The sequence below is a fragment of the Larus michahellis genome, chromosome Z (assembly GCF_964199755.1).
Source record: "Larus michahellis chromosome Z, bLarMic1.1, whole genome shotgun sequence".
In the NCBI taxonomy this organism is placed as follows: Eukaryota; Metazoa; Chordata; class Aves; order Charadriiformes; family Laridae; genus Larus; species Larus michahellis.
This window is the reverse complement of record NC_133930.1, coordinates 11550891-11565865: the sequence shown is the minus strand read 5'-3', so window position 1 is coordinate 11565865 and position 14975 is coordinate 11550891. Positions and strand designations below refer to the sequence as shown.

General features: G+C 41.8%; 1 protein-coding gene across 7 annotated transcripts in view; it reads right to left on the bottom strand.

Annotated features, from left to right (window-relative positions):
- Nucleotides 1-14975, bottom strand: part of UNC13B (unc-13 homolog B) — a 216498-nt gene that overhangs the window by 90938 nt on the left and 110585 nt on the right. For 2 of the 7 annotated variants that reach the window (XM_074569509.1, XM_074569512.1), the window contains exons 2-3: nucleotides 10601-13164; nucleotides 5606-5628 (exon numbers count right to left, since the gene is read on the bottom strand). The exons of 3 other annotated variants lie outside the window; for them this stretch is intronic. In XM_074569509.1, coding sequence (XP_074425610.1) covers nucleotides 5606-5628; nucleotides 10601-13058 — 2481 coding nt within the window. In that variant the 5' untranslated portion in view covers nucleotides 13059-13164. Of the gene's footprint in view, nucleotides 1-5605; nucleotides 5629-10600; nucleotides 14621-14975 lie in introns of those variants that run through there. 2 more of the 7 variants (XM_074569511.1, XM_074569510.1) reach the window with 2 other exon arrangements.

Sequence of the window (14975 nt, the reverse complement as noted above, 5' to 3'; positions counted from 1 at the left end):
TGAAAGAAAAGCTGGTTTCAAACAGGACTAAGCAAGACACACCGCTAATAGCTAACACTCCAACCTCAGATAATCGCCTCTGTGCAGAGTATAAGGAGGCTGCAAGTTGCACACAGTGGAAAACCAAGTATTTCCAGCCATGGGACTCACAACCTGGGGGTCATAACAAAGTGAAGGACTATCTGTCAAGAAATAAGCTCCAGTTTCATGCAAGATAAAAGAACATAGTCCTAAAAAGACTTTTTTTTTTTTTTTGTCCTGTGCTTTGGGTGAGCTGTGCAACCTCAGGTGGTTGTTCACAGGTGAAAGACAAGGTCTCCCAGGAAGAACAGACATAACCAGGGAAGACAAGTTTCTATTTGAGGTCTCAGCTTTTATAGCAGCAAAAGTCCAAACATTTTATTTGTTGGCCCTACAACTCCAGGGCTAGGCAGATCTGAAGACTACACGTATTTTTATTATTTTGTTTTTAAACAGGCATGAACAACATGACATTATCCATAATTGAATGGACACTCCAGCTTTTCTACGTGATCACACAGGCCTGCAGAGCACGCAGGAGCAGACCCACGGTCCGGCACAGATGCATGTTTTCCCCATAGCTAGAGCAGCACATCAGGATTCAGGCTTCTGCAGGAAGGATCGTGCCCTACAAATTTCCACTCCAAGCCATACTTCCAGAAATCCTCAGCCTGAAACCTGCATTTCCTTTGGAGGGATCTGAATCAACTGCTGGTCAAGAGGTAGGATTTCATGAAGAAAATGCAACCAGATCCACCAGAACAGACAAGGCAAAACATCCCTTCCTTTGCCTTTGACCACTAGGAAGAGCTGCAGCTAGAAAGCAATCCTAAAATGGAACAATATTTTACACTGGACTGAGACTGACACTGGTTGGTTCAGCTGTACTGAATGACAGAGAGTGACAAACACAAATGTGGCAACATTTACTGGCAAAAGGAATTAGTGCAACAGGGCTTTCCATCAGTTTATCTGAGAACCTCTAAATATAAGTGACCAATATTTGAGACTTTAACAGACCATAGATAGCATGGGAAATACTGCAGCCTGGAGACCACAACAGCATCGAGAACTCTCTTCGGGGGAAGAAGATCCAGGGAAAGCTGTTATTTAACTAGCAATAACCATTTCCTACAGGCAACCATGAGTCAACAGAGAATGGCCAGCAGTGTGGCTGCAGGGAAGGATGCTATGTGGAAGCATGATCAGGAAACAAACCTTCACCATCTCCCAGATTTTGACACAGGACAAGTAAGAACTGCCGAGAGTTCAGACAAGATAAATACACAGAAGTACAGTTTAATTACTTTTGCCAACCCTTTTACACATGCAAATAAAAAGAAAACAAGAAAAGAGAAAGAGCTTCTGTAGAGTCAAGATTAAAAATCATCTTGGTCCAACGACACAAAGCAAAAGGAAGAGCTTTCAGTAAATGACAATATTGTGGCAGGGGCAAGACAGGTGGTGGCTGTGTGGAAACAGGAGTTATCACCTGCTGAAAGCAAAGTAAAGAGGTAATTTGCTCCAGGCAGCATTCTCCCTGAGAAAATGTCAAGAGAACCAGCATCTGACATCCATCAAATGAGGGCTGGTGCCTTAAGACTGTGTAAGAGCCAATGCAGCACCCACAGTTAAGGTGTGTGGGGGAAGGAGGGATTGTATTCTAGACTAGCATAAACTCATTATTGGCTTCAACAGCTTGAAAGGCTTCAGAGCAAACATGAAGGAAATAATTAACATGGAAAAACAGGAAAAAATATAAACCAGGGCACACCAGTTTGGAAAACGTTTTTTTTGTTTGTTTGACAAAGCAAACATTTTTCTTTAGACCATAAAATGAATTATCGACTGAATTTCATTTCAACAAAAACCTTTTGATGCAATGCCATGTGACGTTAATAAGGCTGGATAAGCTGAGAGGGAGTAGGGAGCTTTAAGGTGGGTAAACAAGTAACTGCGCCAGCCACGGACAACGCAATGAGGAAGCTAGTGGGAGTAAGTAGGATCTGCTGATAAAATCTGCCGATGACAAACACAGGAGAACTACTGATACAGAGTTCAGATGTCCAACGGAAAGAACTGAAAGACTGCAGGACAAAAGACAGAGGATTAAACACAGTATAAATGGCAAGGTCAGAGCCACAAAGCCTGCCGTGAATTTGACGGCATACAAGGTGGAGAAAGGCATGTGACAACAGACGAGTTCTAGTCATCACACTGGCCACAAGCCACTATGATACAGCCATGTAAGGAGAGAACATCATCCATACAGTATGTCCAGTGAAATGTCTCCATAGAAATAAAAGCATAAATACCACTGTACTGTGCTGGCAAGACTCCTTCAAAGTGGTATATACAATCTCTTTATTATATATCAAAGTAAAAAGAATTCACACAGGAAAATGGCAAAAGCAGCACAAGGATGTAAACACAATACTATAGAGGGAGAACAGGACAGCTTGCTTACTCTGACAAAAACAATCTTCTTCTGTGCGAATCAAGAGACAGGAGAACATACTGCATGGAAGAACTGTGGCTAAATATAAATGGAGGATGAAAATTAGAAGGTGTCTAACCGTGATGGTTCTGTAGTAGCCTTTCAAAAGGAGAAGCAGAGACCAAACCTAACCAGTTTTAAAGAAGAAAGTTCAGCAGTTTACATATGAGGTAATGGCACAGTATCACACAGTAGCAGAGGGCTGGCAGTCACCAAGAAGTCCTCTGCAGTCCCTTGTTGCAATGACACATGCAGTCAAAGAACCAGAGGCTGTATCACCTACAAGCGTTGGCATGAGGGTTAACAGGGTCCAGACACCTCTGGGAGTGCCAGTTAAAGTAATCCACAGTTTACACCACTCTTGTGGGTAGGAACACTTCCTACATTCTTCTTCATTTAAAGGTGGCAAATGACAATGCTGTTTAGATGGATTTGCTGGGATTCTGCACCCCCTGAGGGCAACACTCGCACCAGGGCACGGGAGGGCTCCAGTGGCTTCTCTGGGTCCTGTCACCAGCCATGGATCTGCTCAAGTTCAGTCCATGACGACAGCCTGGCTCGTTTACAGCCTGGGCAAGCAGAGGAAACGGCAGGCAGATGGCAAGAACACGGGAACAACTGTGAAAGTTTTTATCACTGTCCTTCCCAAAACAAATGGGAGGGCAAAGGGAAAGTAGACACGTTTCACACCTAGGCATCTGCATGCTGCACATCACAGAAAGTGTTTTGCTGGCTTATGCTTCACTTCTCCGCACAGCTCTGTCACTTGATCTCTCCTTGAAAGCAGCCAGACCGGTCCAAATCTGAAATTTTTATTATTTAAAAAAAAAAAATAATTTCCTTTAAGCACATAAAGCAGCAGTGAAAAGATGGACAAGCACACATGTGAACAAGGCAGCCCATCGCATCTCTATTCAATTTTTTTAATTTTATTTCTGATGCTGATGGATGATAGTTTTACACCTACTTTCCAACAAATACCTTCAGCCGCAGAAGTGCTTGTCACCCCTAGTAATGCAGTACATGCACTCACAGTAAAGCAGTTGCTGAAAGGTCTTCTCCAAGTAATTAAAGTTTCTTATCAAGCAAGAACCAGTTGGCAAAATATGCCAGTGACAGAGTAGCATAAATTAATTCCCTGGATTAAACAAGTCAACAGACATGATCATTTAAGGCACAGTATTCAGTCATAGGGAAGGCAATATTTAGTCAAGCCTAAAAAGGAAACTAATAGGATTTTGCTCATTCACGAAAAGCAGCAACTAGGCTTACAAATAATTTGAGAAGTTATTTCAACAATCTGCAATTTCTAAATTTCATACACAAGAAGATGTTTCAATGGACAGAAAAAATAATGATGTACTTCTGTAGAAGAGAAAGTCCATAAAATGGACAGTGAGACATCAAATTAAAAAAAAATAGTAAGAAAAGTCACCAAGCCTGGATCAGCACAAGGAAAAGGAAGAACATCCTCAGCTCTGTTAGCCCTCTCCACATAAATCCATCTCTCCACATAAAAGGCTTTCTAACAATGTAACTTTCCATCCCATTTAAGTACTGTGTCTAGCACATTATCCTTTTAGATAAAAAACAGATGTAAAACATGGAAAGCGGCTTTATTTAAACAGATAAGAAAAAATCAATAATGACTTTTTATTTGTTTTGAAAATCATCCTAACTTGTTTCCAAATACCATGCTTTATTATTAAACCTCAAAGACCTCAATTTAGCTATAGATTAATCTGAATCAGGATAAAACAAGGCACAACTGTTTCACTGTCTAAATTAAACTTCTGGTCATGCCTAATTAGACCATTTCTTCAGGGGTATTAGCAGAATCAGACTCAACTAAATCATCCCAATTAATCCAGTCGGTCTTGTGGTTCAATGTCTTCATTGACTCAAGTATGCTACATTTTACATGGAATCCAAAGCTGCAACAAGTCAGGGGATTGTTTTAAACTCACTGTATTCTGCAACAGTGTCAATTTAAATAATGACTGAAGAGCCCCAGAGAAGCTCCTTCCACCTGATGCATCTTCCAGTATCAGTTTCCCTGCTGCCAGATGAGCAGTTTAAAGGAGGCTGCAGTGTTTTTGCACTGAAGCCAGAAGAGGACAGAATTTGACACCAGAGAGCTCTTCATTCCTGAAAAAGCTTTAATGGACAGACATTTGCCAGTAAGAATGAAACAAAACTGTTGATATATGAGCCAGTAAAGCTTTGAAATGCAAATTCATCAAACTCAAAGGACAAGGCCCAAAAGCCATGCAATACTCAGCCTAGTCCAGGAAGCTGATTTAGCCTGATTCACACAACTAAGGGAGAGGCAGAAGCACAGCAGGCACTGAATCCACACAGCACAGATTCAAGAAAATACAAAAGTTGAGAATCCAAGGGCCGGAAACTTCTCAATATGAGGTACAGTTGCAACCACAAACTAAGTTGCTACCACAGCAGTTGACAAAAAAATTCTGTGGATCCTCTTAGGAGGAAAGAATTACCTGTTGCCCACAGGGTGATAAGCAGAAAGGCAACTGGTCCATGAGTGGAGAAGCAATAGCTGCAGGTATTAAGGGAAAAGTCTTGCTCTTCCCATGGGGCACACAGAAAAAGGCACAGGATCTGCAGCAGACACCCCCCAACATCCATAGTCTTGCTTAATCTCAGTATTATGGCCCGTAGTGGTACTTTTGACTTTAATCGCTGTAAGTGTATGAACCAGACAGAGATGGAATGAAATAATACAACTGAGGAAAAATGAGGAAATACTTGGTTTAAACAAGATTCATAAAGAGGAAGACTGGAAAAGACAAGATAAACAATTTGTACTCTGCTAATGTGGTGCCTGTGCACATTACACCCCACAGAGCACCGAAGGGAGGAGATTACTCCAAGCATTCATGTTTTCCTCTTTGTACAAGGTAATACGCACTGAACAGACTCTTAACTCACACGCAGTGTTAACAATTCCTCTGACAACCATATCATGCTAAACTGAATCTCTGCGCCTCAGTGGGAGCAACTGGCATGCACACACAGGAGTTTTGGAAAAAGATGCTGGTTACAAGGGACTACATGTACAACCTGGAGCTCTCCTCTACCTCCTTCTGTGAAGAAAAAAAGAGAAGGAGAGGAACAAAAGTTAATAGACCAGATTTCTGCCATGAGCTCTGTAAAAGGGTTTTAGAAAGTGGGGTAAACATTTGCCGCGAGTTGATAAAACATTTGTGCTGTGGAGAGCTTCCTGGGACATACACCAGTTAATTAATCTCTACCAATTAATCTCGAGTTAAACTAATCAAATTTAATCCATAACTGCACATGCATTAGAACATATGCTTTTGAGAGCTGATTTTTAGAGTTACAGTTCCTGTTTTATTAACTCAAGAATTGTAAGTAACCTTAATACAGAACTGGAGCTGCTATTTACCATACTGGAAAGAGAACCTGTATTTATTACAGGGAGGAACAGATTTGCTCCCCCTTTCCCCCAGACTGCATCCACTGCCTGCATCTGAAGCATCCCTCCTCGCCCCCTGTACATTTTGCCAGTTACGAGGAAACTGGTAGCTCCCACGGAACACATTTTGCTTTTGCAAATACCATAATGCAGAGAGATATTTTCTGGTTTTATAAATCTAGGCAATTCTCCTCTGAGAAAAAAAATCCAGAAGCCTCCTACACTAAATCTCATGTTTATGGATAGGCAATTTCAAGGCTAGTAAAGTTATATGAGAGTCATACTCAAAACTTCCGGTACAGACATGGTATTTTTTTAAGTCTTCCAATCAGATAATTCTGTATCTGCATGGAAGAATCATATTATTCATTTGCATATGAAAGATGGAGGGGAAGGAATATCTTCATGGCAACAAGGGCCACTCAAATTGGTTTAAAAGCTAAAATAGTTTTCAAAGTTACTGTCTATATGGGTGTAATTACACACATGCAATCACTGAGACAGGAAAATAGAGAAGCTATTTTAACTCAGTCACTAAGGAGAAGTCAAATTACTTTAGCAAATGAAGTGCTGGATTGTAGCTAAAATAAAAATCCTACTTTCCACCTTAAGACGTGCCCACATGGATCTGGAGCAGGGAGGAAAGCCTGCGGACTGCCCTGCAAGCCTCCCCTTCCTGAGCTAATAGAAGAGGAAATGCAAGCGTCAGTATGCTGCTGTCTTCTGCCTCACAGCTGGCGCAGCAGGCGTGACATGTTTTGACAGTCAGCTCTGCACAGACCTGCCGACCTAGAGAAGCTCAGGAAACTTGGGGTCCATCCCAGAACTCAGAAGGGAATGTGCTTTTTTGGGCACGCTTCTGACTGTTCCCTTCTAAAGTGGTTTTCTGTAGCATCCTCCTGCCTGTCCCTTCCTATTAAGCAAAACCTTCTCACCTAGGCAGCCCGAATTCCACTTAAAGTCCTCTGGTTATCTCCTTTTTGCACATTCACCCCAAAACCTTCAAGCCCAAGTGCAATCTCTCCCGACTCGATCCCTGGGGTTGTTTCGGTGTGTCCCAGGCAGACCCCAACTTCCCTCATTCCTGGGTTTTTATCTCCTCTGTATTTGAACCAGATTCCTTCCTGATGTCTCCTGAGAAGTCCCTGAGTGCAGAAGACCTGGACTCGTGTCCCCTGTCGGGTCTGCCATGCATCAGTCATGCTGAGCAGGGAAAGCCCCACTTTAGCCCCCGGCTGGAAAACACTGAGGACAGATGGAGTCTCTGGCAGCTCAACAGCTCAACTGTAGCAAGCTACCAGTGAGCATATGCAAACCACACATTTTTCAAAAGCTTATTCACTTCGCTCATTTGGGGTTGATTTTCCACAGAAAAATGCTTGACACAGGCTAGCACTGCCAAATTTTAGGGCCTGAGGGCACCAGAGCTTCTCAAATATAGGTCAAACTTATTTTTATACAAACACAAAGCAATAAATCTTCCATTAGATTCAATTTTTGGGGGGGAAAAAAAAAAGGATTATTTTGGCTTAAATTCTATACATAACTGATTTCTGAGCCCCGTCAGTTTAAAGCTGTTAGGGACAGTTTCAGGCCAAATATAAAATTTGGCAAAGCTCTCGGTAACTGCAGACAAAGATTTAAAATCGTCTTATTATGTCTCATTACTTCAGGTGTCCTCACAGCATCTTCAATGGTGACTAACTTGGTTAAACCACAATCACAATTCTTTCAGCATTCCAATTTAAGCAGTTGATTTACATCTACAAAAATCTCTACCATTTCAGGGCTGTTTTTAAACATATACAAGGTGAAACGGTTTTAATCTTCACTTATGCGTCCCCCTCCCCCCTTTTTTTCTCAAATCACAACTTTTTAAAGCTTGCACAGATTTTCAGGGGATATTTTATTTTTTCTCTTTTGACTTCAAATTATACACAACAATTATTTACATGCATTTGCCAAGTTCTATATTGTTCCTGTAATTTGCATCTGCGTACAACTATAAATAATTTAAACCTTTATGCCAGTGCATCATCTCTGATTCACCGAAACACACAGATTTACTAACACCTTCAAAGTTATCATTCATTCCTTTGCTGCAGATTGCTGCCAAACACATTTAATAAAATACCTTGAACTGAACTTTCAAGCAGGCATGAGTAATACAGTGGTTCAGGCTCAGAACCAAAAAGCCAGCAGGCAGAACTGCGTTTTCAGTGGACCTGACCCAGGAACGTAAAGGCCTATTAAGAACAAATTGTATTTTTAAAGTGAGACATAAACACTCATCTGCAGTTGGGAAAAAAGGCAAACCAACAGCCTTTCATTGCATTCTGAGTGTGATACTTTTTCCAAAGGAAGAAACCAAGAGCTTGGCTCAAACTTATTTTGAGCGCAGTGAAGAAGCGCATAGAACTGTTGCTTCGCTTTCTTGAAAAATGCATGCCAAAACAACCCTATTTCAAACTGAGTACAGTGATTAATTTTCCCCTGCTCTACAGCCCTTGGCAATACTGCCATCCCCTTCTCTCACTCTAGCTATTACCAAGTTGTTATCCACCCACTGCTCCCTTGCCCGCTTACTCCATTCTGCACAAGCACTTGCTGCTTTACATCCCTCCACCTCTGCTCCAGACAGATCTGCTCTTCCCTTCCCAGATCCCCTGACTTGCTCTGGTGGTCTGGGCTGCTTTGCTTTTGACATCTACAGGGCATTTTTCCAAGTTCTCTCCCTTTTCTCATCCCTTACCCAGTGTATTCCACTACCCTTGACTCCTTTAGACTCCTCCTGTCTCTGAGAGCAGACTTCCTACATTGTGATTTCATACCATGCTTGTTGTTATAACTTCAATTATCATATCTACCATATAGATATGCCTTTATGCAAGTGTCACACAAGCATCAACTCTTTGTCACATCACTAGATGATGTTCAGGAGAACCAAGCCAGGGAGGCTCAGGAATGCGAATATGCCCTGGAGCCAGATCTAAGGTACCAAAGTCCATCTGTGATCCTCCTCCTCCTTAACTGTTGGGGCTACTTCTCACCTTGTGAACATGCCTGCATGGCTCAAGCTCTGCTGAGATGAGCAGCCTCCTCTCACATTCAGAAACAGGTTATTTCAATAGTCTTGTTGCACTGTGGCAAGTATTAATCCAAACCAATGCCTGTTCCCTCAGGTCCTAAAAATTAGGACCACTGTCCAGGACTTGAACACTATGCAAACACTACTAAGAAAAAAAGAAAAAAGCATTAATAAAAATTAAAAATAGCTTTCTGAATTAAAAAAACAACCAGTTTCATCTGTACTATCTGTACGTTAGTAATCTAAACATTCCCTTGAAACACAAAAATATATATCTGTGCCAAGCCTGCTAACAAATTCTAGTGTTGCCCTCATTAAAAACTTGTTCTTTGAGTCAACTCTATACTAAGAACCTCATACAAAATAAGAAAGCTAAGAGCTGATTACAAGCTTTATGATCTGCATAACTGAGAAGGTCACTGGTACAGAAGTCAAATACAGATTGACAGATTGATTCTTCACCGCAAAGTCACTGGAGAAGACACTTGGAGCAAGACAACTCTTTCAATGGGAAGAGAGAGCACTGTGATTATTCTGACTAGCTTTCATGATTGCAAGGGGAAAAGCGGCCAAAATGTTTGATATAAGGACATTCACAATAAGGATGTGAAGATTTCAAGCTGTAGTTCCAATATCTATCACTCTTCAAACAAAGCCTTTTCCCTTAACTGTGTAGTGATTTAGACAGAGATGACACCGACACAGTTTTCTCACTGCTTGGAGTGGGAAGGGGCAGATGGACATACATGTCAAGGTTATGTTTGCTTTTACCAAATCAAGGCCATTCATAACATGGCCCAAAGCATGTTGGTCATATCTATCTCCTGCATCCTCAGGAATGGGTTAACTAGCACTGCTCCACCACTCACATCTGTATCAGCTCGCATCTGCTGTGGTTAAACACTTAATTATCTGTGCTGGCAATAAGGGATGTAGCTCCACAGAAACGGAAGAATTCTCATCTCATGGACAAGTTATGCAAACAATACCAAAACACAGCTCTCAGCTATTTTTTTTAATTTATTTTTTTAATTTTTAAAAGTCTCCACTAGGATAACATCTAGCAGTGATTGAACACTGAGAACTGCCACCTTGTGATGGAGCCACTTTAAGTCTGGATCCACTCAACTCCCAAAACTGCAAATCTGGCTACTTATAGCTCAAATGCACACTTTGTTATCACATGTCTTAACTATTAAATTTAACAAGAAACCAAGTCACGAATTATGATGAAAAACTCTAACACCTGCTATTTTGAAGATGCACTGCAAATACTCCTCTCTCAAAAAAAAGAAAAAAAGGAAAAAGAGAAGAGGTGAATCTTACTAACTTGCATTTCAGTGTCTTATGCTCTTACACAATAAATTTTAGGGGTTTTTGGTCAGTAGTCTTGTACAGCATATGTACTTGCCTTTCTAACTATTTACTCACAACTTCTAATAAACTGTTCACTCACAGGGTGAGGTGTTGGTTACTGGCTGCAAAAATTTCAGATTTTGACATCTCCTTAAAAACATTTTTTTCAGTTTACCTGAATTTGTCTCCTCAGCGGAAATCCAGTTTCCTTCCTGTGCTAATTCTTTTAAGAGTCTCCTACGCATTTGTCTCTTTTCCCTCAGCACATTTTTGAAATTGTTGATGCATTTGTTCAGGTAGATGGTCTCTGCGCACACCTTGTCAAGGCTCATGGGTCTGCACTCCTTCACTGGCTCAGGTTGAGAGTTCACATCTCCTCCAGGCTCCTCAGGAGATGAACGCTGCCCAGCAGGGATTTCAGTGTCAGACGATGGCATCAAACTGGAAGCAGGAGGCTCACGTGGAACAGAGGAAAGACTGGAAGGAACAAACTGCATCTGAGCAGATGCATCACTGTTGATGGTTGTGTTTGCCTGGCTTTCGGAGGACTGACTAGGAGGGGTTTCTGCAAAGTTGTCAGAGCTGCCACACATACCTGAACTGGTCAGCATAAGCGTATTGTCATCATCCATCTGTAAACCACTATCATTTTCCAAAAGGATTTCAGAATCGCTCGTCTCCAGTTTGTGGAACACCACCTGCAGAGCAGACCTGAAGTGATTAATAGCTTTCCCAAGCTTATTAGTGTAAAACTTCATGTCTACAAGATCAATATTATCCCGGGAATGGTCAAGGAAATACTGGGAATTTTCCAGGACATCCCTAAAGACCTGATCAGTTGGATCTTGATCATTCAGGTCCATTTGGATCATATCTTTCAAGCTGTCACTACTATCAGCCATTTCATCTGTTGTATGATCATAGCTAATGGTTGTCACCCCACTGGAAACATCTTCTCTTTGAATATCAACTTTCTCCACACTGGTAAGTTTGCATGGGGTATCACAGTCTATTTCAATTTCTTCTGCGGTTATCCCCTCATCTTTATCTAGAAGGGAAGAACAATTCTCAGTGACATTTTCAGTGTCAAGCCTGTACTCACTACCATTGCTTGAAGCACACATCTGGCTTGCATGCCCCAAAGACTCAGGTGAGCAGCAGTAATTTCCATCACCTGATTCGGCCAAATTGGTCACCTGCAGATTTTGTAGAGGTTCTTGAAGGGCCTGGTGAATGTCACTGTCATCTGAAGGCTGCTCACTGCAGCTTATTGTTTGTGCTTCCTTACCAGTTTCAGGAATTGAGTTGCTTTTCTTAGTCAAGGTTGACTTCTCCACAGAATCAAGTCTCTCCCCTACGCACTGTGTTTTCCTACTCGTGCTTTTATACTTAACCTGGCATGAGTCCGTTCGAAGGTGCCCAAGTGCATCAGTTCTCTGAGCTGCATCAGGATTCACTGAGTTGCGATGATTTTTCTTGTAGCCAGACTGTGAAGAGACTGAATCTGTTTTGCGGCCCCTCTGGCCATTCTGCCGCTTTTGCTCTTCACTGGTAGCAATCCGGACCCCTGAGCTTTGCAGAAGGATAGACTTCTGTAAAATAAAGTCTCTCTGTTCACAATTGACAAGTTTCACAACTGCTGGTCTTGGCGTTGATGGCTTGCCTGTACCAATATCTGATCTATAAGCATCTTTTATATACTTACTGCACTGGATACCATTGAAACAGTGATATTCAGACAAGAAGCTGCATATAAGCTCTACTGTGTTTTCACCATCTTTTTCTGGGATGCCATAAAAGTATAATACTGGTTCTTCCTTGTGTACCTCCCTACTTGGCTCTCGAGCATGTGTACCCTGGGTTTTGCCAGTGGAACCACCTTGCAGGCCTTCTATCTCGCTCAAGACCGTATCCACACAGCTGGAGACTTCATCCACGGAGCCCTTTATCAAGGTGAGGTGCTGCCGGAGCTCTGCAATCTCTGTCTGGATGCGACTTATTCCCTGGAGTTCTTTAACAATGTAATCAACCACATCAGCTGAGCGATCTCTTGATTGCCGTCTATGGCTCTTGTATGCAGTGGGTTTTTCCTGGGGAAAGCACCCTTGCCTTTCAGCCATTTCCCTCCAGCTCATGGTAATGCTCAGAGAAGACAGGTCCTGCCCTTCAGACACTCTGCCCTTTCTTTCAGAAGAGGTCTGCATTGTACCATCAGAAGAACTTCCCTGCAAATCCTTCTTGTTCTGTTGGACCGAGCATGGTATTTTTACATAGCCATCCCAGTTCAGTTCCACCTCACCAACACACACTTCACTCACTCCCTTGGAATCACGTCCTCCATCCTGATGAAAGTCCCCTCCAGCAGTGGAAAATTCAGTGCTAGCAGAGTTCCTTTTTATGCCACAAACAAACATGTCCGTTTCAATCTCCACTGGGGAGAGCTGGCAGTGATGAGCGTGGCTAGGATTCTCATCTACCTGGCCTTGAAGAAGCCTCTTCATTTTGTCCCGCAGAAACAAATGGAGTTTTTGCTTCCGGAATTGCTTCCTGCCCCAAAGTTTTACAAGAGGTTGTCTGTGCTGAAGCGCTATTTCATTTTCTTGCTTTTTCAATCTACTTCTAGCAAACATCATCAGCAGCTGCACCTGTGTTTCTCATAGTGCTACAAGCTGCACAAGCACACATCAATCACTTCCCAATGCACAACTCACATCCAGTTTTTATTCTGTGACGAAGCAGCTACCAAAAGAGGGGAAAAAACATTACAGTTTGGTTCAGATAGAAATAGCCAAAGTAACTTAAGCAGCAGAATAAAGAAAACAGCATCCACATAAAAGCAGACAGAAAGCGGATGTGCTATTTAAAGTGTACAGACATCATCTTGGTTTTGGCCACCTCCCCAGATCAGGTCCTTCTTTGTCAAAATAAGTGTTCCTCGTTCCCTCTTCTAGCCAAGAAATTAAAAAAAAAAAAAAAAAAAAAGAGTAAAAGAGCAATTCTGTGGCCATTCCCTTCTTCTACCTGGTTTGCAAATCACTCTAAGCTGAGCTCCTGGCAATAGTGCACTGTGTGATTTAGTTACCCCTCTGAATACAGAATTCTGACAATTAGTAGGGATTCTATCCCTGCATATTTAGTTTCCTTTCAAATCCACAATCTTCATCCTTTCTTACTTCAAACCAAAGCAGAAATTGAGTTTAACTTGGCGCACTACCAGCTATCCCACAAGATCTGCACGAAGTGATGTAAAGTGGCAGGAACATTGGATGACAGATTTTAAGTGTAAAACCTTTTTGCTATTTTAATATTTTTATCTTAATATTTTGCTACCAAACACTAAAAAAAAAAAACACAAAAAAAACCCCTCAAAGCTTACAAGCTCTCAAGCTAACCTGCAGTTAAATATGCCACACTCAGCATATGTACGAACAGGCTGAGCTGACAGCATGAAGATTCTGCACGTCACTTCTACTCCAACACTCAAGATTTTGCAGTGGATCATTTTCCCGATTTAAATCCCCTCTTTAAAAAGCAAAATAAATAAATAAAAATACTACGTTAACTACCGAAAACTTTCAAGTGTCTTCACTGCTAAACTTACTAAGCAACATACAATCATCTTTTTCCTCCAGAGAGTAAGACAGGCAGAGACCCATACAGAGCTCCTCCTGGAGCCAAGGTGACTGGAGAACACCAATGTCTTTCATGATTCAGTTTGGACTTGTTGCAGAAGCACATATTATTTCTCATGTTCTTGTTTGATTTAAGACCTATAGTAACTGCCTTTCATTTTTATGACTACCTAGTTGTAAAAAAAATAAAAAAAATTAAGCTCCACAATGCACAAACATAATCACCACATGCAACTCTCAGCCTAACTTAAATTTTGCCAAGTGTGTCCAGCTTTGTGGAGGAAGGTTCACTGTCATGCTGAAAGGAACAGAAACAGGGCTTCTAATGTCGTTTTTGGTTTAGTTGTTTTGAGGCTAATGTGTTACAGTTCAAACCAAGATGGTTTTTGCGCCTCTATTTGCACCTGCTTTGAGGTCTGGTAACCTTGGCTCTCCTAATATGGTCTTTGCAACCCTGAAGTCTTCTACAGGGAGGGTCACGTGTTATCCCAGCAGCACACACTAGAGAATGCTGGACCGAGTGTTGAGCACAAATATTTCATGCTCTCATGCTAAGCAGAGGACCAAACACTACAATAGGTCTGTTTGCACTGGATTGAGGTGTTGATCTAAGGCCTAACAAACTCACACTGAGCATTTTCACTGCCAAGGGCCAGCTCCAGAGCTCACAGAAGCTTTCACTCAGTGCCTCTTTCAGATGTCAAGCAACAATTTCCGTTTTCAAAACTTTAACTCACAGTTTCTACACCTACACTGATCCCAAGCTGCTGCAGTGCAGAAACCCTCCCGAGGACATCCTCCAGCTCCACCAGACAGCCATTTACATTACTGCCGACATTTTTCTGTTAGTGAGCATTTTCATCTTGGTGAGTATTGTGTTTTCACTTTTGTTGTTTCACTTTGGGGGCAGGGGAGGAA